Source organism: Scylla paramamosain, chromosome 12, assembly GCF_035594125.1.
Source record: "Scylla paramamosain isolate STU-SP2022 chromosome 12, ASM3559412v1, whole genome shotgun sequence".
NCBI classification, from domain to species: Eukaryota; Metazoa; Arthropoda; class Malacostraca; order Decapoda; family Portunidae; genus Scylla; species Scylla paramamosain.
In genome coordinates this window covers 21,769,703-21,797,205 of record NC_087162.1, presented here as the reverse complement: position 1 = coordinate 21,797,205, position 27,503 = coordinate 21,769,703, and the positions used below count along the sequence as shown (strand labels likewise).

At 41.2% G+C, this 27,503-nt stretch overlaps 1 protein-coding gene across 2 annotated transcripts in view; it reads left to right on the top strand.

The window, feature by feature from the left end:
• Positions 1-15,992: 15,992 nt before the first annotated feature.
• LOC135105875 (uncharacterized) overlaps positions 15,993-27,503 on the top strand; it is a 33,632-nt gene continuing 22,121 nt past the window's right edge. The window contains exons 1-2 of one of the 2 annotated variants that reach the window (XM_064014514.1): positions 15,993-16,142; positions 27,162-27,317. In XM_064014514.1, the coding sequence (XP_063870584.1) occupies positions 27,267-27,317 (51 nt within the window). In that variant the 5' untranslated portion in view covers positions 15,993-16,142; positions 27,162-27,266. Of the gene's footprint in view, positions 16,143-25,812; positions 26,060-27,161; positions 27,318-27,503 lie in introns of those variants that run through there. The other variant, XM_064014513.1, reaches the window with a different exon arrangement.

Below are 27,503 nucleotides of genomic sequence, written 5' to 3'. Positions count from 1 at the left end.
CTGGAAAATTAAGTGATGAAAAAGCAAAACTTCACAGTCCATGTACAGTCGCGGCTAGAGATCTTGTAACCTGACGCTCTGTATTCCTGTATTCCACTGTATTTAGCGTCTTCCTTCAGTCTTACGGCCTCTGATCTTGGAGCCTTTCACTTCTCAGGTTTTGGAAGGTCACAGGCAGCACATCGGAGGATTTAAGGTTGAAACAAAACGGTTAAGTTAGTGGAAATGAATACGACAGGTGGACAAACTTGTGGCCGTGACTGTACTGACGTAACCCGTGTACTGGAAACTGGAGTCTAAATATAACTGTATCTTTTCCCTTATATAAACTGACAAGCACCATAAACTTCATATTTTAACTGCATCTCCTCCCTTCTGGAAACTGGAAAACTAAGTGATAAAAAAAAAAAAGCAAAACTCCACAATGCACTTACCTACACATCCCGTTTACTGGAAACTAGAAGCTAAATATAACTTTATCTTATCTCTTGTGGGATATGGAAAACAAAATGATGAAAAATAAAAAGCAAAACTCCATAATCCACTTACATACTCGTATCTGGAAACTGGAAAGTAAATCTAAACTAGATCTTCTCCCTTATGGAATCTGGAAAAAAAAAAAGAAAAAAAAAACTTATTGATGGAGAAGCAAAACTCCATGTACTTACAAATTCCGCCTGCTGGAAACTGGAAACTGAAGCTAAACAAGAGGGACATAAGGACGATAAACTCTCCATTTCACGTGCAAAATACTTTCTTTATGAGGAGAACATTTTGGAGCGGCGCCGTAGCTTCTGATGAGCTTTATAGTAAGAGCAGTTCCTTATAATAGTCTCATGTTGCCCTATTTGTGAGCAGCGCGGCGTTGTTAGGGAAGGATTAGTGTGTGTGTGTGTGTGTGTGTGTGTGTGTGTTGATTAAAGGAGAAGGGAAATGAGGGAGAGGAGAAGGGACTAGAGGGGAGAAGAAGGCGGGGAAAGGAGGGAAAAAAAGAGAAAAGAAGGAAAGAAGATAATAGAGAAAAGGAGGAAAGGGAGAGGAGAAAGGAAAGACGAAGATTACCGGAAAGGAGGGGAAAAAAAGAGAAAAGAGAAAAAATGAAAGATAATAAAGAAAAGGAGGAAGAGGAGAGAATGGGATAGTAGGGAGAAGAGGACGTATGAGAAGGGAAAAAAGAGGAAAAGAAAAGAACGAAAAGAAAATTAAAGAAATGGAAAAAAAATATAAACAAAGGAAAAGAAAATACAAAAAAAAGGAAAGAAAAAGAGAGAGGACAAAGATGAAGAGAGAGGGAGGAAGAGAGAGATGTGATTAAAGGTAAAGGAAAAAGGAGGAGAATAAAGAAATTAAAAAAAGAAGGGGAAGGAAAGAAAGGGTAGAAGGGAGGAAGTCAAGGAGGAAAAAAAAAAGATGGTATGAGGGAGGGTGATAAGAAAGCAGGCAGGGAAGAAAAGAGATCGACTGGAAGGGGAGGAGAGAAAAGAAGTGAGGGAAAAAAAGATAGAATATAGAGAAAGAAATATATAGAAAAAAGGAAAATAGAATATAGATAGAATATAGAGAAAGAAATATATAGAAAAAAGGAAAAACTTAGAACTTAACTGTTATTATTTTAGCTCCTGAATTCCCGAAAACTGACATGATTTTTTTTAGGCAGAAAACGTAAATTAAATACAAATGCAGTTTCCTGTAATCAATGACTTAGGAAAAACGAGGTGTAGGGAGTGAAGCTGTATATATAGCAGCAGCAGCAGTAGTAGTAGTAGTAGTAGTAGTAGTAGTAGTAATCGTTGTTACTGTGGTGCCGGTGCCGGATACAGTAATGGTGGTGGTGGTGGTGGTAGTAGTAGTGGTAGTAGTAATAGTAGTAGTAGTAGTAGTAGTAGTAGTTGCAGGAGTAGTAGTAGTAGTAATAGTAGTAGTGGTGGTAGCATCCATAGTGTATAAGAAGTGGTAGTATACTACCACTTCTTATACACTATTGCTAACAACTGGCACAATAGTGGCAGTTGTTGTTGTTGTTGTTGTGTAGTAACAACACCACCAGCAGTAATAGTAGTAGTAGTAGCAGTAGCAGTAGTAGTAATAGTAGTAGTAGTAGCAGCAGCAGCAGCAGCAGCAGAGGTAACAGTAATAAGTCTATTCTAAAACACACACAAGGTAGACCAGCACTTCTTTCTCATGGCAGGGACAGATAGACAGTTAGACATGGGGAACCAAAGCCGCTGCACCCCACTCACGAACATAACCACACGGGAGGAAGGGGCGGGACATCTCAAGGGGCTCCACACGCACCCACTTCCCTACCTAGCCTCACCATAGTAGCCTTCCCAACACAGGCGCTGTACTGCAAGGTAAGCCAGTGAGTACCAGTAAAACTCCTCCGGGAAAGGGTAAGCTAATACGAATTCTCGTCCTGTAGTTGTCTTCCTATGGAGCAGCATAATGAAGTCTCTCTCTCTCTCTCTCTCTCTCTCTCTCTCTCTCTCTCTCTCTCTCTCTCTCTCTCTCTCTCTATTTCTTGGCCGGACTCCATAGCACGTAAAAGAAATAAAAATGAAGAAAGGGAAGAGAAATCAAGATCAACATTTATAGTGCGTCACTCTTCGGAAGAACAAGAGATGAGAAAAGTAAATATAACAGAAAAAATTAAGGATTGTTTACTCTCTCGGCAGCAATACATTAATATACGTATGTGTGTGTGTGTATGTGTGTGTGTGTGTGTGTGTGTGTGTGTGTGTGTGTGTATACATTCCCACTAGCCCTCCCTTCCGTGTTCCGCGCGTAACGCCTCTCCCAACATCAACACAATTTCGTAACAACTCTTTTGTCATCCTATAAAAGAGCCGTGTTGTTCTTATCTTTGTATCACATTTTTATCAGATTGGGTATTCATAGACTCCACGTAATCGGTTCTAGTGGGACGAGCCATAATAACTGGATTCCCCTCTGAACCGTGTCCCGCTGCAGAATGCGACCGAGGCACAAAACTCGCCTAAACCTTTACAGGAACTTAAATGCTACACTTTTGTTGTTGTTTAGCTTAGAAAAGACACGAGTAATCTCCTATCCTCTCTCCTTTTCTTCTGTGTGTCAATGCAATGTTTACAGCAGTCTAAAGATTAGCAGAGGAAGACCACGAGAGAAGGTAGTTTCAAGCTTTATTTTTTTACATACTAGAAATATAAAAATAAGGACTCCAACACCAGTCTTGGAATCCTTTCAACTCTACTCTTTGGGGACTAAATCCCTCAGTGGGCCTTTTTCTCAGCCTTATTGTACCCTTTACTGCAGCCCTTGGTCAAAGCTCCTCGTACATAAAAAAGAAAAAAAAAAAGAAAGAAAGAAAAAGAAAGAACTATGCCGGAGTGTGTGTCCATCTCACTTGCTCTTACTCTTGCCTCACTCACCAACATTTGCATTCGTTACATAAGCGGATTGAGGGACGAGTACCAGTGAGGGTGAGCGAGTCGCGGTGTGCCAGGAACCCTTTAGCTGTGAATTTTTTCTCTCGCTTTTATGTCCGGCTTCCCTTGTCTGCCATGGCTCAGACGGTGCCCCCCAACTAAGGACTTTTGGTTGTGGCATTTGGGAACCATCACCCTGAGTGGATGCCCTTTCTAACCTCGGACATTAGCCAGGATTCGAAACTGATTGACACTTGTTTTGATTTTAATACCCCTAAAAAATATACCACAAGTACTAAAAGAAAAAGAAAAGAAAAAAAAACTGAATACTGGATAATGCATTTTTCTTTAAGTGTTATGTTTTAAAAGCATAATCTAATCATACACAAGACTATCAAACTAAGATACCAGAGCAGTCAAACCCTAAAAATTTTACTGATAAAGGGTAACCGCAAACACTAAGAAAGCCTCACTGAATACAAGGTGATGCATTCTTTATGTAAGTGTTGTCTTTCAGAAGCATTATCTAATCATACACAAGACTATTACAGTATCAAGTTGAGAAACCGGAGCATTCAACCCCTAAGTATTTTACTGATAAAAACTAATCACAAACTAAGAAAAAAAAAAATCCTCACTGAATTCTAGATAATGCATTTTCTTGTAAGTGTTGTCTTTCAGAAGCATTATCTAACCATACACAAGACTATTACAATATCAAGCTGAGAAATCAGGGCAACCTTTAAAAAGTATACTGATTAAAAATAACCGTAAGATATAACAAAAACTTCACTAAATGCTAGATAATACATTTTTCCTACGTCTTTCATAAGCATAATCTAATCACACACAAGACCAATACAATATCAAGCTGAGAAACCAGAACACTCAACCGGTTAAAAAGACTGTAGCGATCCTGACAGCTTTGGTGACGGAGGGACGAGTCTGAGGGCGCTGCAGGGCTCTTCCAGGTGACGAAAGGGAGTCATGATGCATCAACACGTTCTTGTGTTGTTTTTCGAGACACCAAAGTTATGTAATCCTCGTGTTATGTCGTGGAGAGAGAGAGAGAGAGAGAGAGAGAGAGAGAGAGAGAGAGAGAGAGAGAGAGAGAGAGAGAGAGAGAGAGTTTTGGATTCAGCAGAGTTGAAAAGTGGACTACAGTTTCTAAAGCTCCATTCATATCGCAAGCAATCACGTAAAAAAATTGTCAAGGAGGTGAATGTAAGCACTCGTCTGTCTCTTCTCTTCCACGGTGGACTCAATAAACACTCGTACTTTCTCTTACCTTTTGAGTAATTTTTTTTTCAATATTATTTTATAGTCTTATCTTTCCTTTGTGGTTAATAAACAACACGGACACTATTTTCTTATCTTTTGAAGACTAAGACACTCATCTAAAATCTTTTCTTACTTCTTAATGGGATAAACAAACACTCCCCTTTATCATGTTCTTTTTTCCTTTATATTTTCTTTTTGGCAGTGGTCTTCATAACGGAACAAAGAAACACTCCCTTAAATCATGTTCATTTTTTTTCTTTTTTTTTAGGGTTGGGGGGCAAAGGAAGGGAGACCAAGATAAATTTCAACAGCCTTCGTCTATCCTTCTCCTTCTCCTATCCCGATGTCGCCTCCCTCTCCCCTCCCACCATCACGACGTCGCCTCTCCTCCCGCCATCGGTCCTCATGTCAAAATAAAACAGTAGGGCGGCTGATGGCAATGACGTGACCTTGACTGAGTTTTTCGGCGCTTTAATTTGCATAATGACTTCGGTTTTTTGGCGCCACATTAATGCAGCACTTAATGGAGCGGCTGTGTTGATAAGCTCCCTCTTGCCCCTGTTGTCTTAGGACGTTGGGTATTTTTTTTCAAAGGCGAGGCATTTTTTTTTTTTCTTTTCTTTTCTCTTTACGTTCATCGAATGAGTGAGAGAGAGAGAGAGAGAGAGAGAGAGAGAGAGAGAGAGAGAGAGAGAGAGAGAGCACGAAACCACCAAACAAAGAGAGACAGGATGACAGACAAGCTAGTAAGAATTCAAGCGAAAATTATAGATACAGACGGACGGACAAAGTGACAGACAAAAGGCGAGACGGGCAGAGAAAGCAAGGAAAAGCCGTAATCAACAAGTCCTGCCAACATGTCGAAATAATAACAATACTCACACACACACACACACACACACACACACACACACACACACACACACACACACACACACACACACACACACACACACCAGCAATGCGAGCAAGGTCTGGTATCTTAATGAGAGGATTCGGCGAGGCATTATACTTCGGCACTACTACCTAAGAAAAATATATACATGTAAAATACAAACCTTTCTCCTCATTTTACCTTTTTTTTTTCCTATTTTTTTTTAAGAGTACACGCTATCGTTTCTCTGATGCTAGAAATTAATAATGTGGTAATTTACTTCCTTTCTACAAAGTGAACAAGGAAGAAAGTAGAAATGGATGGAATATGATGACGGAAAAGAGCAGGTCGCCACAGTGCAGAGTAGTGAAATCACGCAGCCCAGCAGGGAACTGTGTGTCTGTTGCTGTTTGTATTCCTCTGTAACCCTTTGTGAGTCAGCACTAACTCCCTACATTGCCTCAGTGCTCAGGCTACCATCAGCCGTTGTAGAGGCAGAGGCACAAATGTCCAGCGATGCTCCTCCACCAGAGACGGTTTGGGCAAGGCAGACAGGAATGAGGAATACAAAGGAAGTCCAAACAGCCAAAGAGCAACTGGAAGAGGAGGAGGAGGAGGAGGAAGAAGAAGAAGAGCAAGAAGAGTAGGAGGACCAAAATACAAGACTGAAAACAGACTTCGATGTTCTTTCTATTACAATCTCTAGTTCTGGTTTCCGTTTATTTTGTAGGACATCAATAAGCGATAAAATAAAGAACATTAAAAAGACACCACCAATGGCATTTTTAATATAAAGTTACGTTGCTGAGATGTTTCAGTCATGGCGTCGATGCAGAGTCAGAAATCACGTGGTTTTAAGCCTTACGAAGGAAAGAAAATAAAAAAAAAAAAATTTCAGGTTATACCATTTAACTATTTCATTATCATTATTATTATTATTATTATTATTATTATTATTATTATTATTATTTGGGAGGGGATAAATAAGGGAGAGTGAATGAAGAAGAGTTGGATGAAGGAGGAAAGCGTATTGAAGTGACGAAGGAAAGGACGCCGAGCAGACTATACTTCTTAGCCCCTTTTACTGCTATGGTCGTCTCTTGTTGGCATTCAGAGCACTTTAAATCATTCTCATCACTTACACTCTGAAGAAACGGAGAGAATATGATGTTAATTTCGTCGTTCCAGGGTACAGAACTATTCGAGACACTGTTTTACGAAAATAAATGTGTAAAAACTATTATGTGATAACAAAAATTTGATAGTGAGAGAGAGAGAGAGAGAGAGAGAGAGAGAGAGAGAGAGAGAGAGAGAGAGAGAGAGAGAGAGAGAGAGAATCTTCCTCTTTAATTCATTACGTAATTTTTGCTGTCTATTTAATTGCAATACGAGGCTTGGCTTTATGTCATGCTGTACCGGTCCTCCTCCTCCTCCTCCTCCTCCTCCTCCCCCTCTTCCAGCACTATTTAAAACACAAAAGTAAGTGTGTAAGAAGTTGCATTAATGATCATGGCAAAAAAAAAAAAGGAAACACATGAATAAGCTCTTAGAATTAACCGTAACACACACACACACACACACACACACACACACACACACACACACACACACACACACACACACACCACATCACATCACATCACATCACATCACATCGCAGTATCATTTTCAGATTAATTTATCTCAGGTAGCAACATTAAATGAGAGAATTCATTGTAATCAACATTAACAAACAGCTGCTATCCACCTCCAAACATAGAAGATATATAGAATGTTTGATTTGATTCCGCTACCTAACACTAACTACACTGTTAGAAAAGAAATAGCTACAGCATGAGTGAAGGAAAGTTGTAACCTACGGCTGGGTCTTGTTAATGAGGTATAAATATTTGTTAGTTATTGACGATGGAGGAGAACATGTATCCCCTTAAGTATCTGGAATGGCAACCTGAAGGGGGAAGACAGCCGGGATGATTAAGATGATGACTAGATGGCGTAAAGAACTTAGAAGACAGGAATATACAGTTAGAAGAAGTAAACAGACAAAGACTACATGAAGATCGCGACAGATTGAGTTGTGATAACGAGATCGACAACTGACATGATCTCGTCTTTCTGGCGTTTGGTGTGGTGAGTTATTGAGGCTCATGTTCTTTCACCTTATAGACTCATAGGGAATATTTCTAAGGGCCACAGCAATGATCAGTCGGGTTCTCATGTGCATTTATTTTTCTATATTGGTGTAGAATCCTTCATTAAACTCCCACTAGTATCAATGACCATTCTTGAAAACCCTAAATACCTTCCATTATAGTTTTTCTTTCATTGACTGTCAGAAAACGTCGAAATGTTTAGAAGTAGGGTGAAGATTCGCTCTCCCCCATAGCCTGTTCCCGTAGGAGACGGCGAAGGAGGGAGCAGCGTTGAGGGGCGGGCGGGGTGGCGGGGTGGCGTTGGTTGGCTATTGATCTTGGGTAATCTGATGAAACGGTTGGGGGCGATGGAGCGAGGGAGGGTGGGAGAGGAGGAAGGGTGTTGAGGGCGCCGTAATGGGGTGATAACTGCAACCATAACTGTGCTGTTAACGAAGGCACTTCTCCTTGTCAGTTTGAAGGGATAGGCAGACAGACAGACGTGCGTACTGACGAGCAGGCAGAAAGAGAAATAGGTAAACATTATGTACAGAGGAGCAAGCAGAGAGATAGACAGACAGATAGACGTCACACATACAGACAAGCAGGCACAGATAGACAGAGAGGCAAACATTATATACAGAGAAACAGGTAGAAAGATAGACAGACAGACAGACAAGCAGAGACATACAGACAAACAAACAAAGATAAACATACGGAAAAAACAACCACGGAAAAGCAGAGACAGACAGATAAACAGACATATAGAGAAAGGAGGCAGAAAAACAGACAGGCAGACAGAAAGACAGACATAGATAATCAGACATACAGAAAAGGAGGCAGAGAGACAAACAGGCAGACAGACAAGATAGACAAGCAGGCAGACAGGCAGACACAGGCAAAATAAAGACAGACCTCAAACAATGAGAGAGAGAGAGAGAGAGAGAGAGAGAGAGAGAGAGAGAGAGAGAGAGAGAGAGAGAGAGAGAGAGAGAGAATCTTCCTTCCTCTTTAATTAATTACGTAATTTTTGCCTCTTGATCCATTGCAATAGGAGGCGTGTCTTTGTGTCATGCTGTACCACTCCCCTCCTCCTCTTCCCCCCCCCCCACACTGCTGCACTCACTGTAAACAACATACGAGTGGAAATCTAATCTAACCTAAACGCACCTGAATGATTAAACTCAACTATTCTACGTTTGTTACAGTATTTGAGCAAACGTACCACAATATAGATGAAGAGACAGGCGTAGTTCATGGCTGCTGCTGTTTGATAGATAGATAGATAGATAGACAGATAGCATTGGTGAGGGAAAGGGAAGAGTATGTAGGGGGAAGCGTGACAGGAGGAAGAAAAGGGGAAAATAGTTTGAGTGACATGAACGGCATTGATGCTAATTGGTGTGGTGATGATGATGATGATGGTGGTGGTGCTGGTGTAAAGGTGACTTTGTATAGACTGGTGCTCAGAACGTTAACTGTAATTGTGCTCCGTCATCCAGAAGTTTGTGTGGGAAGTCTCTCTCTCTCTCTCTCTCTCTCTCTCTCTCTCTCTCTCTCTCTCTCTCTCTCTCTCTCTCTCTCTCTCTCTCTCTCTCTGTGCTCACGCCGATTCCAGCACTAACTTTTTTTACTTTTTTAGTGTCAGCTCAGTAAAACACAAATTTATACAGACACTTTCACGAGATCACTATGCACTGTTTTGTTTCGTTTCTCGTTCTCGTTTTCACACCTCGTTGTATGTACCTCCCTACCTCCTCTGCCCACTCCCTCCCCACACGCCTCACCTGCAGGACTAGAGTTGTGATGTGCTGGTGACGTGAAAACATGAGGTGACGAAGAGGCGAGGTGGTAGGCATTGACTGGGTGACAGATCCTCGAAGTGTGTAGGACTGGGAGGAGTGCTGTCTTCTTTCTTTTCTTTTGTTTATTTTGGTGGGGATGGGGAGGATGGAGGGGCAGAAGAAATTGTGAATACGTTGTTTTGAGGTATGCATGAATTTATTTGTGTGTGTGTGTGGGTTATTTTTTTTAGGTGTTTGTGAATTATTTCGAAGTGTATGAGTAAGAGAGAGAGAGAGAGAGAGAGAGAGGGTGGGAGGGGGGAGAAATATCAAGTGTATTCAGAGCTGTGTACGGGGTGAGACCAAGGCTGAGTTGTGCGTCAAGGCCTTCATTATCCGGGGTCAGCAACAGCACTCACGACGCGGCCAGATAGGCTCAGTGTGTTGTATGTTGTCACCGCTGCCCTGCCTGGTAACGAAAATTGCACACTCTCTCTCTCTTTCTCTCTCTCTCTTTCTCTCTCTCTCTCTCTCTCTCTCTCTCTCTCTCTCTCTCTCTCTCTCTCTCTCTCTCTCTCTCTCTCTCCTGCTGACTTCTTTTTATAACGTAACACTTTTTTCTTAGACTCGGGAGATAACTAGACTTCCATATTGTATTTTTTCTTACGTAATATCAATTTTTGCGTACTTATTTTTTACGAGGTTATTCTTCCCCCCCACCCCCGTTTTCTTTGGTTAAATATTTACTTACTTAACTACCTCATCCTAGGACTTCTTTTTTTTTTTTTTTCATACCACGATACTTTCTTCCTTAACGTAATATCCACTTAACGCAAGGCTTTTTGTACACCGTTGCCTGTTAATGTCTTTTCTATGCGTTAATTATTTACTCACCCTCCCTGCGCTTCACTTCATCTATAAATAACTCCTGAGGTATTTGCGCGATGGATGTTCACCTGATGTGTATTTTGAGGGTGATTATGTGTTTTCATGTTTTTTTTTTTTTTTTCTAATTGGCGATATTTTTTGCTCGTTAACTGTTGATTTACCTTTCTATATATTTCACATTTTGTTTGTTCTTGGTTCTATTATCTTTTTTTTCCAGTTCGTTACTTACATCATCTTCATATATACATTTTTTTATTATAACATTCAACGTTTTTTTTTTCATTCATTTAATGTGTTAACTTTGGACTTATCTCCCTATTTCACCCTTTGTTTGTTCTTGCCTTTGTTACGTAGTGTTATTTTATTTCAGTTTGTTAATTACATCACCTATCTGTGTATGTTATTTTTTTTCTAGTTCTTACCATTATTAGCTTTTTATCAACGCATTTAATTCGTAAACTATTCAATTAAATACATACTTCACGCTTTGTTTGCTCTTCCTCTTATTCGGGTTTCTCTTGTCACTTCGGTAATTACATCACTTACCTTCGAAAAATGTACCTTCGTACATTTTTTTTTTCCCAGCAATACCAACTTAAGTATTCAATTCATTCATTTCATTCGTTAACTATATTGACTTACCTGGCTTTAACTTATTAGCGTTTCTATTTCAGTTCGTTAAATGCATCACCTACCTACATACGTTTTCTCTTACTCTCTTTTTTTTTTCTTTAATTCATTCATTATTATCTACACTTAACTACAATTTTTTTTTTGTTTACTGTTCTTTTTTTTTATTAATTCATTATTCACTTATCTATACCTACGTATACTTCATTTTTGGCACTTATTCACTTATTACACCTGCCTCATCTTCCGCTTACTGTTTTCTTTTATTTTCCTTCTCTCTTTTTCCTTCTCATCATCCATCAACCTATCGGTCACTTTTCAACCTTCACCCCTTCCACGCTTGGCTCCACTCACGTGTCTTTCCTTCTATGGTGAGACGGAGAGCCTGGTGGGCGGCGTGGGAAGAGAGCAGGTGTGAGTTGCTGATACGGAGATGGGCGAGTGTAGTGTTTTCAAGACAAGGCTCCACCGCTACTCTTCTGAACTGGTTAGGGTCACATTTTCCATTTCAGCTTCATTCTCACTGTGTATTCTACGTATTTTTAGAGTATTTGACTAGGTTCGGTTAAGTTCGGTTAGGTTGCGTTGGGTTGGGTAAGGTTAGATTAAGAGTCGGTATGGGATTTTAGAGACTGGCTAGGAAAGGATGGAGAGGGCTGAGACTCGTTGTGTGATCGGAGAGGCTAGCTAGAAGATGAGAGGGACGTAAATAAGAAGGGCTGAATCATTATTGGATTAGAGAGATAAGTTAGAAGAGGACAGGAAGACAGAAAAGGGATTAAAGATTCACTAAGAGAACGGAAAAGGCATCTACGGGGCATGGAAGGGCGAGAAAAGGGTAAGAGTTGATATGAGATCAGAGAGACTAGTTGGAAAATGATAGGAGGACAAAAAAAAAGACAAAGATTCACTAGAAGGACGAAGAAGGCATCTAGGGAGTTTGAAGGATCGTAAAAGGACTAAAAGTGAGTAGTGAATTGGAAAGACTGTCTAGGAAGGATTTCGAGAGATAGAATCACAAAGAGAAGAATGAGGAGGAGATGCATGGGAAGATATCGGCTAGAAAGGGTTTGAAGGAGAAAAAAAGGGGGGTACAAATTACTAGAGGAAGATTAGGAGGAGGAAGAGCATGAGAAAATATTGGCTAGGAAGGTTTTGGAGATGCTGAAAGTTTAGAAAGGGTACAAACCACAAGAAGATAAAGAGGAGGAGGTGCATGGGAACCTATCGACCCTATTCTGTGAAGTTCATCCTACTCGTACCATGGAACAGAGAATAGCGACGCTCGACTTCATTGCCTCACTCGTGTCCCCGTGCAGGTTATCTCTGGTCTCGGTGACTGGCGCTGTGGCTGTCCCCGCGAGATACGAGGGCACGTGAATGTACTGTATGAAAGTTGACGGGAGAGAGAGAGAGAGAGAGAGAGAGAGAGAGAGAGAGAGAGAATTAATAGGTAGATGAATAGATAGATAGACAGACAGACAGGCTGGCAGGTAGACAGGTGGATGGATAAAGAGATAAATAGATAGAATAGATAGACAGATAGATAGAGAGACAGACAAAAGAAACGTAGTGTAGACAAGAAGCGAAAGATAGAAAAAAAAGAGCAAAAACTATAAATCGTTAGAAAGATTATAGATTACGACAGAGAGAGAGAGAGAGAGAGAGAGAGAGAGAGAGAGAGAGAGAGAGAGAGAGAGAGAGAGAGAGAGAGAGAGAGAGAGGTGGATGCGGAGAACAGAAAGACAGGCAAAACAGACAAAGCGAAATAAACTAAAAGAAAGTCAGACAGTGAATCGGACAGACAAACACACAGACAGATAGTTAATTAAAGGATGAGTTTCGTAAGAGTTAGCTAGTTTGGTTCCTGAGACGTCTTGTTACTCGTCTTTTTACAACAGTTTACGTCATAGGAATGAAAAACTTGAACCGGGACAGAAACAGACTCGGAATCCCACGGTAGCAATTATTTAACTCCTAACTAAATCCTCAGCGTTGTTTTTTTTTTTCTTTTTTCTTTCTTTTTTGCCGAGACGTATTCTTTGCGTCAAGGAAGTCTGGAATAATCTGACCACCGCCCTGTAGACTCACGCCCACCTAAGTCTGGAAATGTCGCTTGGTATTCTTTAAGTAGTCTCTCTCTCTCTCTCTCTCTCTCTCTCTCTCTCTCTCTCTCTCTCTCTCTCTCTCTCTCTCTCTCTCTCTCTCTCTCTCTCTCTCACATTTAGATTCATATTACAGTATGTCTTTTGTGTCACGATAGTTTGACCTGACCTAAACAACTTGACAGCAGCCCTTTAAACACACATCCTTTTACATAATATCTTGATCATTTTTGCTAACTTTCCAACGCCTTCTTCTTTCATGTACTTCTAACCGTTCATGTCTTTTGTGTCAAGATAATCTGACCTAAGTACCGCCCTCCAAACACCCTTATTACATATTTTTAGTGCAGTCTAATAGTATTCTTTGCTAGCATCCTATTGTTTTCTTTTCATATGTTTATTTGTTTGTTTTAGATTCACGTACATCCTTTGCGTCAAGATAACTGTACCTGACTGAACCACCGCCTTTCAAACGAACACATAATATTCTTTTCTTAAGTTCGTTTCGTTTTCTTTATTTGATATTTTTAGAATCTTATGTAACATGCCCTTTGTGTGAGGATAACCTAACCTACCCCAACCCTCGCCTTTCACACAGACACTCTTTCAAGTCCAACGATATTCAACAAAAAATCTCTAAGTATATTACATTACGGTATTCTTCTCATATATATTTTAGCTCTATCAAATATAACATAACCTACCCCAACCATCATTCTGCATATAGGCACTTGAGAATCTGTTCAAGTCTAGTGGCATTCATCGATATCATATATCTTACCGCCGTCTTATGTTCTATTTTTAGTTCGAGACGTGACCTTTGTATCATGCTAAGCCGCTCAGTCCTCCTCGTTCCAGAGACGAAGGCGAGTACAGGCTGTTTTATTTCGCTCTTTATCTATGGAAGTCTGAAGAAGAATACGGATTGTTTAGTCACGTAGTGTTGTGTTCTTACTTGTAATGTAGAGGCTGTGAAGTTTCCTGTAAAATGCCACGTTGGTCTAATGCTCGTATTCTTAAACAGTTCCCGTATCAGCACTGTTTTCAGAGACGACAGGTGATTAGTCGTGTTCCCATGAGTTTTCTCCCCCATTGACAATGTAAACTTCTTGTAAAGTTATCACCAGAAACAAGAAAAGAAAAAAAAAATCCTTGATAAACTATCGCTAATGTAAAAACTATCTCAGACACGCAAAAACACCCTTGAAACATTAGTCACCTTGAAGTATATTCCTACACACTTCATTATCTCACACGTCAGCACTTTTTTTGAAAGGTCGCGGAAATTATCACTCGTGTTCTTCTGTTCCTACGAATCCTTTCCCTGCTGACAGGACAAAATCTTGTGAAACTACCACCAGAATCATCAAAAAAAAAAAAACCTTAGAATTTAAATAACTCCCGCTAGAGGATGTTAAACTTAAGATTAGACGATGAAAGGTTTAGAAATGCGGTCGTGAATGGTATGAGGTCCCCCACCACCCCCCCCCTTATTTTTTGTGTGTGTGTGGTTGACTCGCTGGTGCAGGAGCGCTTAAAAAAAGAAAATGCCAGCCTGTGTTTGGAAGTTAAAAATGCATTCCTTGCTCGTCTGACTCTGCCTCTCTGCTCCCGTCTACATGCTCACACACAAACACACACACACACACACACACACACACACACACACACACACACACACACACACACACACACACACACAAATTCACACCTTTCACCACCACAACGAAAATCTACATACTATTCATTCATGTATTTTAGTAGCCGCAGGACAACGTATGTATTCTGTGTTTTATTCATATCCTAGGTAGCGTATGTATTCTGTGTTTTATTCATATCCTAGGTAGCGCGCGCACACACACACACACACACACACACGGGATGCTGCTGTAGCTAGGCAAGGGACCGCAGTAATCAATATACGTAGTGTTGTAGGAAGTGGCGATGGTGGTGACGGTGGTGGTGACAATGGTGGTGGCGGTGGTGGCGGAGATAGTAGTAATTGTAGTAATGATTGTATCCATCACTATCACCACCATTAACATCACTTGCACTACAGTCATTACAAACAGTTAATTTCCACTACACATTTTTCTCCTCTTTGTGTAAGTGAGAGATTGTTAATAAAAAGACAATATTTTCACTTGTTTCTATGACTGATGATCAACTGACTGTGTGTTGCTGCCCCAAACTTCAGTCAATCGTTCAGTCAGTCAGTTGTTCAGTCAGTCAGTCAGTCAGTCAGTCAGTAAGTCAGTCAATGCACTAAACTAATGGTTATAAATGTTTTGTCTTTTTTCATAATAGCATTCTTTTACAAAATAACCGAAAGGAGAAAAGTAAAAATATCTTCTAAGCTTGTGTATATCGGGGTCTTAATAGTATTCGTGCAGTCTCTCTCTCTCTCTCTCTCTCTCTCTCTCTCTCTCTCTCTCTCTCTCTCTCTCTCTCTCTCTCTCTCTCTCTCTCTCTCTCTCTCCGTGTTTGTGCTCTTTTTAGTCTTGCATTGTTTTCTTTTTTTATTATTATTATTTCTTTTCCTCCCCTTCTCCTCGTGCTTTTAACCGGCTAAATGACAGTCGACTAGAACAAACACAGTAAGAGGCGAGCACTTTAATTAAGGCACGGTCTAGTTCAGCTTGATTGCTCTCTGCGGCTGTATACTGCTCCAGCACTCGTTGGAACACCTTGTCTGACGTATTTAAGTTATCCCGTTCCTTGTGCTGTTATTATTTTTGTTTATTCGTTTTGATATATAGTGAATCTGAATTGGTCTGATGTGTATTTAAGTATTTATTGCATTGTATTTATCCCATTATTGTGTTATTAGTATTATGTGTTAAGTGTAAAGGAACCGCAATTAGCTTGTTTAGATGCGTCACGTACGTGCTGCACTCTGGCGGCGAACAGCAGAGATACTTTAAGATAGAGTGAGGAATCGCCAGTTTACCCGTGCTATGGCAACTGTACACGTGCGCCCTTATGTTACACCTGTGAACGCCTTGCCCCTTCGCCTTGACACCTTATAGCGCCACAAGTTGGTGAGTGTTGCATGTTGTATTTGCACGTGTTTGATGAACAGATCAGGGAAGGAGTTGCAGTCTGTGTTTTGTTGTTGTTGTTGTTGTTGTTGTCACTGCCTCCACCGCTACTGACAGGATGGTTGATATTTTGATTGTTGCTGCCTCTATGCATATTACACTCCAAAACTGTCACCCTACGTTGTGCTTTCATGATGATTAATGATTCTGTAAGGATTTTTTCGTTTCACTGATGACAGCAAAAACAACAATATCTGACACATGTAAAAGGTATTTCTGGCATATCACATTCTTAAGCAGGTATCCGCCAAGGTAGAGAGAGAGAGAGAGAGAGAGAGAGAGAGCAACTCAACCCAACCCAACCCAACCCAGCTAAGTCTTTCCACTTCATTCGCCGCCTCGCAGTTTATGGCTACACTACATCACCTGAGCCTTAGTGCCTGAGTACTCTCCACCCCCCTCCCCATAATGCATCGAACAGTCCCTCCCGCTGTCACTGGACAAAGAACACTAAATATTCCCCCACTACGTTCTACTCGTAAAATACCCGCGCCACATCACCGTGAGTCCGCAAGTTGACAGTACAAAATTAAGAGTCTTTTCCTGCACTTCCTGAGATCGGATGAAAACTTGGCAGGAAAATTTTCAGTAAAACGCTCGCACCGCTTCACCGTGAGTCCCTAAGTTGATGGGTATAAAATTACAGTCCTTTTGCAGCTCTTCCCAGGATCTGATGAAAACTGTGCGAGAGAATTTCACTTCATTCCAGGTTCTTGAGACTGTGTGTGTGTGTGTGTGTGTGTGTGTGTGTGTGGACCGTATTCTGAAACGCTTCTGCACTTCACCCTGACAACTTTCAAAAGGCTGTAGTTGATGTTAATGGGTTTTTAAGGATGCTTTTACAGTTCTAGTGACAGATTATCAGGATCTCTACATTATTAACAGGAGAAACACTCGTGAGAACCTGGCTAATCACTAAGAGGTCTTTGTAAATAAGCGTGGTGAGAGCGAAACATTTCCAAATGTGTGGAAAGGGTTGGGAAAGTGACGAGGTACGAGAGTGACATCGTGAAGGGAAGGAGGGATGTATATACTCAATGGCTTCTTTAAAGAGGAAGCGTAATATTTGTGTGACGACGTGTGAATGGGTAGTCTTAGGCTGTAGTAATCTTTCAAGAGCGACGGAAGGCTGAGGATGATTACAAGCTACGTGAAGGGAAAGGAACAAAGATACAGTATGTACATAGGAGGGCAGTGTGAAGGAAGCAAGGAGACGTTAGTAAGAATAAATTAGAATGAGTCACAGGAATGTTGAAGATGGAGAGAGAGAGAGAGAGAGAGAGAGAGAGAGAGAGAGAGAGAGAGAGAGAGAGAGAGATGTGGGGGGCTGCAGAGAAAGACGGTGTTTGTGGAGGAGTGAAGTGGACATCTTAAAACTCCCACGAGAAGCCGAAATATATCGGTGCCTGGAGGATGGCGCTCTCTGTGTTGCGTTTGCCTCGGAGCTAAGCCAGGGAGGCAAACCAGCGGACTCAGCCAAAGAAATAAGCCAGCATGTTAAACTAGAGAAGTAAGCCACCATACCAGACCAGGGAACCAAGCCAGCATACCAGACCAGGGGACCAAGCCACCATTTTAGACCAGGGAAGTAAGCCAGCATACCAGACCAAGAAACGAAGCTAGCATACTAGACCAGGGAACTAAGAAAGCGTACTTAGCCAGAGAACAAAGCTAGTTAAGCCAACAACATAAGGCAGACAATAAAGTAAGCCACCAAAATAAGCCAGGATACAAAACCAACGAACTGAACCTCCAACAAAAAAAAAAAATAAAATAAAAACCAGGAGACAAAACCAACAAATTAAGCTATAAAAAATAAATCGAGAGCCAAACCAGCGAATTAACCCAAGCCACAGAACGAAGCCAGTGAACTAAACCCAAAAAAATAAGCCAGGAAACTGAACCAGTCAGTATAACCCAAAGAACTGAGCCGCTGTACTAAGCCAACTGAGGTAAGACAATGAATTAAACCCTCTAACTAAACCAATGTCTCTGTCTCTGCCTCTGCTACTGCTGGACTGGCGGTGAAGTGGCAGTATAGAGGTAATGTAATAAAGGAGGCGTGGGTGTGGGGCGGATGAGTCCAGTGGCGGCGTATGTGGCGGGGCTAGGTGTGCAATAGTGTTAAGTAAGGGGTGGCAGTGCTTGGGCGACAGGTGGCCTCTCAGGAAATGCAGTGTTGAATTGTGGGGTAAATGGACTGTGTTGAGTTGTCGAGTGGAGTGGAGCAGGAGTACGAAATGTTTGTTATTCTGGTGGTGGTGGTGGTGGTGGTGGTGGTTTTTGTTGTTAAATATTACTTCCGTCTTTTTCTTTCTTTCCTTTTTTTTTTGTGTGTGTGTGTGTGTTATGTATTCGTTTTATTTCTCAGTATGTAAAGATGTTTTTGTTGCTTTTAGTATGTAAACGTGTTGGTGGTGGTGGTGGTGGTGGTGGTGGTAGATATTACTTTTTTCTCTTCCATGATGTATTTATGCACGTTTTATTTCTTAGTACGTTGTGCTGCTGGGTATCATATCTGTCTTTGTGTTTGTGTGTGTGTGTGTGTGTGCGCGTTAACGTTATAAATCACTGGCTAAGAGTTGTCCTAGTTTGGATCATATTAAAAGTAAACAAAAGCGAGTTAGGCTCTTTTTGATACATGTGGACGCACGAATTCGTCCTTCAGTGTTGTGTTGCTATTGTTGTCTTGGGTCTGTGTTTGTGTTGCCTTATTGTTTAAGTTGCATGAGTTTGTGTTATGTTGCGTCAGTGTTTACGCTGCATCCGTGCTGTGTTGCTTCAGTGTCTTTGTGTTACGTATGTGGTGCGTTGCATGTGTGTGTGTTGTGTATGTGATGTGTTGCATCCGTGTTTTGTTGATTCAGTGTTTGTGTGGCAACAGTGCTTATGTTGCATCTGCGTCAGTATTTCTGTCGTGTATGTGGTGTGTTGCATCAGTAATGTGTTGCATAATTGTTAAGGTGTTGTTTCAGTGTTGAATTGCGTCAATGTTGTGTTGTGTTAGTGTTGCTTGTTGTTAGTATTCATGTTAGATCAATATTACAGTGTAAATTGTGTTTCTGTTCCATTTCACTGCGTTACGTCAGTGTTGTTTTGTAAGTGTCTGTTTTGTATCGCTGTTTGTGTTGCTTCACTGCTATTATGTTTAGTTCCTTCAATGCTGTTGTATTGCTTCAGGCTTGCGTTGCTTCGGTGTTACTGAGTTGTATCTTTGTTGTGCTTGTGTCAGTGTTTTCGCATTGCATCAGTGTTGTGTTGCGTTAGTGTTTGTGTTCCTTCAGTGTCTTGTTGCGTCAAGCTTGTGTTGCGTCGTCTTTGTGTTTGTGTCAGTCTTAAGTTGCCTTAGCGTCATTTATTGCGTCTGCATTGAGTTGCATCAGTGTTGAGGTGTTGAGTTGCAGACCTGGTGAATTACTGGAGTGGTGGTGAAGTAGACTGAAGAGGAGAAAGAGGAAGCGAATACAGCAAGAGAGAGAGAGAGAGAGAGAGAGAGAGAGAGAGAGAGAGAGAGAGAGAGAGAGAGAGAGAACTGGGTCATTGAGCGAGACGAGACGAAAAGGGCAGCGAGAAAGGAGAGTAGTGGGCGTGAAGGCAAGGCGACATTGAGACTGGTGAGGAAGACGGAGTGGGGTGGAAGGGAGGGAGGGAGGAGCGGGCGGGAGGACTGGAGACGCTGCTGCAAGGGTGGATGAAAGCCTTAAAAGAGAGACTGTGTGTGGGGGGGAGGTGGATGCGCGTGTGGCGTGGCGTGGGCGGCAAGGCGGGGGCGGGATGTCAGGAAGTGGGGCGAGAGTAGCGAGGCATCCAATACGGGGTGGGGGGGATTGGAGGTGATGGGAGAGCGGGAGGGGAGGAAACTTGAAGGGGAGCAACCATGGAGTCGCCGCCACCACTACTAGTCCTCCTCCTCCTCCTCCTCCTGATTCATGTTGTCTCAGGTCTAGTCGGCACGGGTTTGTGAGTCACTTCCTGAGTCATTCGTTCGTCTGATAATGTATTAGTTGGTATGGGTATTATTATCATTCTCTCTCTCTCTCTCTCTCTCTCTCTCTCTCTCTCTCTCTCTCTCTCTCTCTCTATTTACTCAGTCACGTTCATTCACTGTCTATATCCTTTCACTGACGTATCCTTTCTCAATCCTTACTCTGTTCATTCAACTCCTCCTCCTCCTCCTCGTTCTTGTTCTTCTCATTCTCCTCCTCCTCCTCCTCCTCGTTCTTGTTCTTCTCATTCTCCTCCTCCTCCTCCTCCTCCTTCTCCTCCTCCTCCTCCTCCTCCTCCTCCTCCTCCTCCTCCGCTGTCCATGAGCAGTTATTGACCATTGCCAAAATATCACTATAGAAATCCGATCTCTCTCTCTCTCTCTCTCTCTCTCTCTCTCTCTCTCTCTCTCTCTCTCTCTCTCTCTCTCTCTCTCTCTCTCTCTCAGCCTCACACTCCCTCTGCGACCGTCATTTGAAGCGACTTTTTTTTTTTTTTCAGCAGCAAGAAGTGATCAGAAGAAAACGGGGGAAAATTGAAAATAGCGAAGAGAAAATGGGAGGGTAAAAGAGAGAGATCGGGAAGGAATTTAAAGAAAGTGTGAGAAATAAGAAATAGGAAGGGAAGGAATAGATAGGTAGATAAGCGTTCTGTAACTAAGGCTCATAAGATTAATTTAGTCATTCCTTGTGTTTTTTGTTATGAGACTACGCCGTCTTAGGAGAAAAAAATAAATAAATATAAAAGACCCAAGACTCCTCATCTTCTCCTAAACCTAAGAAGGGAGTAAAAAAGTTATAAATATGAGACGTAATCGAAATGCAAAACCAATTAAGTTCTCGAATCTCCGTGAATGCAAGGGATCGAACGTACGAAGAAAACGGAGATGAGGAAAGTTAAGGGGATGTTTGAGCGAGAAGAAAGAGACGATGAAATAAGTGTTGTAATGCGAGTGCTTGTGAGTGACGGATTTACTTTGCTGAAGTTTCCTTACGTTACTACTAATAAAAAAAATAAACCTTATAAGAGACTTATAAGAGATGAACTTGTTAATCACTTAAGGGAAAACAACTTGCTTAAAAATTCTCAACACGGCTTCCGTTACAAGAGCGTAAAACGCTCTTGTTTGACGAACCTCTTAAACATCTACGGTATTCTGAACCAGTATGACGAAAGTAAAGCGGTAGATATGACATATATTATCTTGATTTTCAAAATGCCTTCGATAAAGACCCCCACAAACGTTTACTGTGTAGTGACTGGCCAGCCGGCTAGTCACTCCACGCTGATCCTCGTAGATTCCCAACATGCTAAGCTTCCCAGGTGTGGGACCGGCCAGACTCAAAGTCAGGTCAGGTCAAGCACCTGGGAGCTGGGGGAACCCACGAGGCAGCAGTTAGTCTCGCCTCGACTCTCGTCTCGCACGCCCGCGGCTGCTCGCCCGGGTGTTGCTGTACACCAACAATAAACCCGATTGTGGTCTGTGTTTGCCTCCGTGTCCTTGGCGTAGAGAACACTACAACTAATTAAAATCATATGGCATCCAAGGCCGACGTATTGAGATGGGCAGAAAACTGGCTAAACAACCGTAAACAAAGAGTAGTAATAAATGGAAAAGCATCCAACTGGACTAACGTAACTAGCGGGGTGCCACAGGTATCAGTCTTGGACCTGTTCTCTTCTTTGTTTATATAAACGACATAGATAAGGATGTTATCGGTACAAAATCGAAGTTTGCTGATAACACCAAAATAGCGAATACCGTAGTCTCTCAAAGAAATGCATAATAATCTAGAGAAATTGTCAGAGTGAGGGCAAACCAGGCAAAAGAGTTTTAATGCAGACAAGTGTAAAATGCTTTACATAAGGTATCAAAACGAGAAAGCAAAGTATATTATGAATGGTACCCAACTTAAAGTGTAGACAGCGAAATTGATTTCGGAGTAATAATATCGGAAAACCTAAAACCTAGCCAATAATGTTCAGAAGTCGTAAAGAAAGCTAATAAAATAATTGGTTTGATCAGCAGATCATTTGAATATAAATCTAAAGACACGATCCTCACTATATAACTCTGTGTTCCCTTCCCTTTCCCTTTTGGAATATTGCGTTCAAGCATGGTGCCCCTATTACTACAAAGACAAAGATAAATTAGAACGAGTTCAAGGTAGAGTAACAAAAATAATACCAAGCCTAAGAAGCAAATCATACGAAGAGCGACTTCAAGAATTAAATTTATTCCCATCAACTTAAACAAGACTAAGAGGCGACTTAATACCAGTGTTTAAAATAATCAATGGCATTAATAACATAGACTGCAGTAAATATTTTACGATAGACTCTTCAAATTACACCAAAGGAAACGGTTGCAAAATTGTTAAGAAATCCTTTAGTTCTCATGAATCAAAACATTTCTTTTTCCATCGTACAGTAAATCTATGGAATGGACTTCCTCGAGACGTGATAGTTTGCAGCACCGTAGAGACTTTTAAACGCCGTCTTGATAAATATTTTGCTCCCAGTCCACAGTTAACAGCGTTTGTTTGTTAAAGATTAAACTCCTTGCCTCCAGGAAATGAGGGCACCTCATTTCATCTATTTTAATTCTTTCCTTTAAAATTTCGTTCAGGTATTTACTTCCCCAACCCCTTAAAGTATTTATTTCCGACCTGTTTCCCGTACAGCGTATGCCGGAGGGAGTAGAGGGTGGGGAGAGAGCCTTTTGCTTTGGTGTCCTTGTCTTCTTCTATCACCTTAGTAGCCTTAGGACAGGTCACCTCGTAAGGACCATGTTATAAGGTCTGTTGTGGCCTGAGTATGTATGTAACTATGTAACATTCCAGACGCTTCTCCCTCATGTCCACTCATGTGCAATCTTTTCATCTTGTCTTGGGTCTTCCTATCTTTTTTCTTGCTTGTACTTCTATATTTATTGTCTTTTTTTTCTCTCATCGTTTTTCCCTTTCTCGTCATGACTCTTCCTGTACCATCTTAGTCTTACCTCGTGGGTCTGTCTTGAAACCTCGCCCACCTTCACTGTTTTTTATACCTGCTCTTATTTTACCTCACGCAACCTCCTGGTAAGTAAAAAGTAATAAAACTTGATAATGAAGTCTTAAAATTCATATTCTTAAGCGCTTTGTTCTCATCAGCGTTATTTTAAAAATACCACTGAGATAATAACTAGTTGTTTCTATCTTTCCAGTGATTATGCAGAATCTTTGTTAGACCATCACTAGAACCACGGAAACACCCTTGTAAATCCCAGTCACTTCTGTCATAGCATGTTAGAGGTAGTCGAGATGAGACGCAGAAAACGGTTGAGAATACGTCCTTTTGTCACACGGTCGAACTCATTAGTGAAAGTACCTGCCATCCTTACCTTCTGCCCCCGTGTGTCCCCTCATCCCTCCCGTCTCGCACCGCCACGCCCGCCCATTGCCTCCTATCCCGACCACCACCACTCCCCGCCCGCCACACCTCTTCCCTTTACTCAGGTGTTGCGTGTGGCTTGGGAGGAGAGGGCACTGCGGGAAGTGAAGGGCGTGTGTTGGTTATTATACTCAGGTTATCCGTGCCTTTTTGTTTTTTGCGTCTTTTTTTTTTCTGTGTAGCAGAGGAGAAGTAAGATGAAGATGAATATATATTAAAGTAAAATAAAACTGAAGTAAGGCATATTAGTGACCGTCTATCTACAATAACGCGGTGAAGATACGTTTTTTATTGATTTATTCATTTTATTTATTTATTTATTGATTTATTGATTTATTTATATTTCTTTTTGTACCACGGGAGGGATAAGAAGGAAAAGGTGAATATAGAATAAAGTAAAATAAAACAGTAAAGTATGTTAGCATATCGAGAAAGACAATAAAGACAACTTTGCGTCATTCTCTCTCTCTCTCTCTCTCTCTCTCTCTCTCTCTCTCTCTCTCTCTCTCTCTCTCTCTCTCTCTCTCTCTCTCACGCAACACAGGAACAATAAAATATGAAGTTGAATACAAAATAGAATAAAACAAATTCAAACCAAAAGAAAGCATATTACTAACCACTTATTCAGTGACACGATAGAGGCACAAAGTTTTGCATTTTTTTTATTTATTTATTTATTTTTTTTTTTACTCCATATAGACAGATGATAAAGTTGAATGTAAAGTAAAATCAAATAAAACCATCCATCAACAGTGACGCGGTAAAGGTACAGAAAAATATGCATCATTTTTGGCTCGCTTAGCATAGGGGGGGGGGAGTAAGGTGGCTGGGTGACCTGGAGAGGGCGTGAGAGCTGGCGCAGGCTGAGAGAGAAGGTGGAGGGCTGCTGTCTTGGTTCCCGCCTGCTGCTGCCGCGCCCAACTCTTTCTCACGTGATATTCAAATTTATCCTTCTTCACCAGTCTGTTTAAAGATCCCGCTCTCTCTATCATGTTTGTTTTTACTGCAGTTTCCCATGCTAAAGATACCGTAACAACAAGTATTCATTTTTTTTTTTTTTTCCACATACTGATTTTTCCTTTTTTCTTTTATATATTATTTTTCTTTGTACCAGCCTGTTTGGAGCTATGTCTGTTTATATGTATGTATGTGTGTGTAAAGTTACGTATGAAAAATGTTTATCGTATGTATTTTATTTATTTGTTTATTCATTTATTTATCATTTATTTATCTATTTGATTTAATTTGATTTTTTTTTTCGCTCATGGACGATGGTTTCTCTCTCTCTCTCTCTCTCTCTCTCTCTCTCTCTCTCTCTCTCTCTCTCTCTCTCTCTCTCTCTCTCTCTCTCTCTCTCTCTCTCTCTCTCTCTCCTTTTGTTTATTCGTTCATGTTATTTACTTCTACAGGAATCAAAATGCAAAACTTCCAAGCTATTTATTGGGTGTTACCTGGAGATGCATGAACGGTGTCTAAATCTTTGTTTCCTGTAGCAAAACAAGTGAAGTGTGTCATTACTTAGAATGAAACAGGTTGTAAGTAAAGAGTGATTAGAGATCTTGTGAAATTGTTGGTTTCTTATCCCATCCTTTTTTTTTTTACTTCCTATTTTCCATCATTCGTTCCATATTTTCTTACTCCCTTTTTTCTCAGTCTTCTTTGATTCCCTCTCTCCATCTTCATACTTTTCTTTCATTCTTCTTTTCTTTGTTCATATGTTTTCCTTCCTTTCTTGTTCTTTCCTCCCTTCCTTTCTTCATTTCTCTCTTCCCCTTCCTTCACTCTTTTATTTATGTATTTATTTGTTTATTTATTTATTGTAGATAGAGAGGGTTGTAGGTAAAGTACAGTTGCGTATTTTTATCTCTCTAAATCGTAGGTACCTCCTTTCCTTTCTTACTTTCTATTTTCCTTCCATCCTTATAATATCTTACTCATTTTTTTTTCCAGTCTGCCTTGCTTCCCTCCCATCTTTCCTTTCTTTCTTCCATCTTTCTTACTACGTTTTTTTTCAGGTTTCTTTGCTTTCTCCGTCTAGGCGTGGGAAACTTTCAAGTGTTATGTTCGAGCAAATGGCGTATTAACATTGGAACTTGCCGATAAGGCCTGTTAGTAGCTCTCAGACATTGCGATAAGCCGTTTTTCCATACCAGGAACCTATTGGCAAATGGTATATAAGCAAGCGTCTTCACAGGGCCGCTGGAGAAATACTCGTCAGTGAACTCTCCGCCCTGCTGCTGCTTGAGAGTAAGACCATCTCGCGTCCTCGCCAGCACTCTTCAGGGATGGCGCTGTCCTTCTTGCCGTGGGCGGTGTTGGGCTGCCTTGCCATCGCTTACCCTTGTTCAGCTTTTCTTCCCACCAGCCTCAATTTTACTGACCCCGATTTGGCGTCTCTCTTCTGCCCTGATCAGATGGTCGGACAAACCACGGACCACAAGGTAAAGTTAGGGCCGAAAGTCTGCTGGTAACTTTGACCCGTATGCTTGAACGCTTCGGGCTCTGAGAGGGAATGCTTTCAAAGGCCACAGTCATTATTTGGGTTCTCAGGAGTGTTTGTCCATATTAATGGTGTGGAATACTTATCGAACTACCAGTAGAAAAATAAAAACACTCTTGAAACTCCTAAAAAAAAAAAAAAAAAAAAAAAAAAAGTAATCGAGAAAAAGTGCCTCTAAAACCACAACACCCTAGGTAGCTGCCACTCCACAGTTGAAAGCAGAGACGTTAAAGAAACTCAGGAGCAAAGCCGACTACTTTTTCACGCACCTACGTAAAAAAAAAAAAAAAAAAAAAAAACATATAACCAGCGGGCTGACGCCTCAGGAAAGGAACTGCTCTGTTCGTTTCATAAATTTATAAAGAAAATTTTTGTCAACAGTGAAATATTAATACAGATCCCGGGGCGCAGTGGAACCAAAGAAAACTGGGGAAGAATGGAACAGCCCCAAGCGTTCCTACTAATGACACGAGTCTGATATTATAAAGACACTCGCTACTCAAGAATTGTTAAAAGAAATGGAACTCGTCTGAAGAGCCTTTATAGCATTGGGGTTTTGCATGTTTATTTACTTGCTTTAATGAGAGTTGAAAGGGTTTGCTGTTAGAGAACGATTAGAAATTTAGGATATACTTACGAATGTTTTATTATGCTTTCTTTGTTGATATTGATAGAGTTGAGTTGTCATTAAAAAATTGCCATCTTAACTACCACTTAATATTCGTTGATGTGAATTATGCACGTGGGTAGTTTCTCTCTCTGTGTGTGTGTGTGTGTGTGTGTGTGTGTGTGTGTGTGTGTGTGACTAATTATTATTGTTACCGACTTTTGTTTCGCGTTCTCTTTTTTTTTTCATAATTTTCTCTCATCTGTTACTCGTTTTTGTTTTTTTTTTTCTGGGATATCAGTTATGGACAGGACTGACGGGAAGACGGGACGGGACGGGGAAAATGTGACGATAAGACGTGACAAGACTATATTTATTTACCTGTTGATCCTTTCTTCATCACCTTTCCCTCCCTAACCACCACAACCACCCCCAGGCCATCACACGGGAGGCGCTGCGGCGGGAGGTTCGTCGTTTCTTCCTGGACGTCACCCCCGCCAACGCCTCGCTCACCATCCCCGAAGACGCCTCCCTCTCAGAGATGTTTCGCATCGTCTATGGTTCGTCCTCATCACCGGCTCGCTTCATCAAGGTATTGGGAAGTCGGGAGAGGACTATTAGCATCTGAAGTCTTATATCAGTATTTGTTAACAAGAAGAGAAATATATTAATTATGCAAGAAAGACGTGGACGGGCAGGAGGTCTGTTTCTATTTGTTAGATTTATTTTTACATGTATAGCACGCTCTCTCCCTCTCTCCCCACCCCCTCTCTCTCTC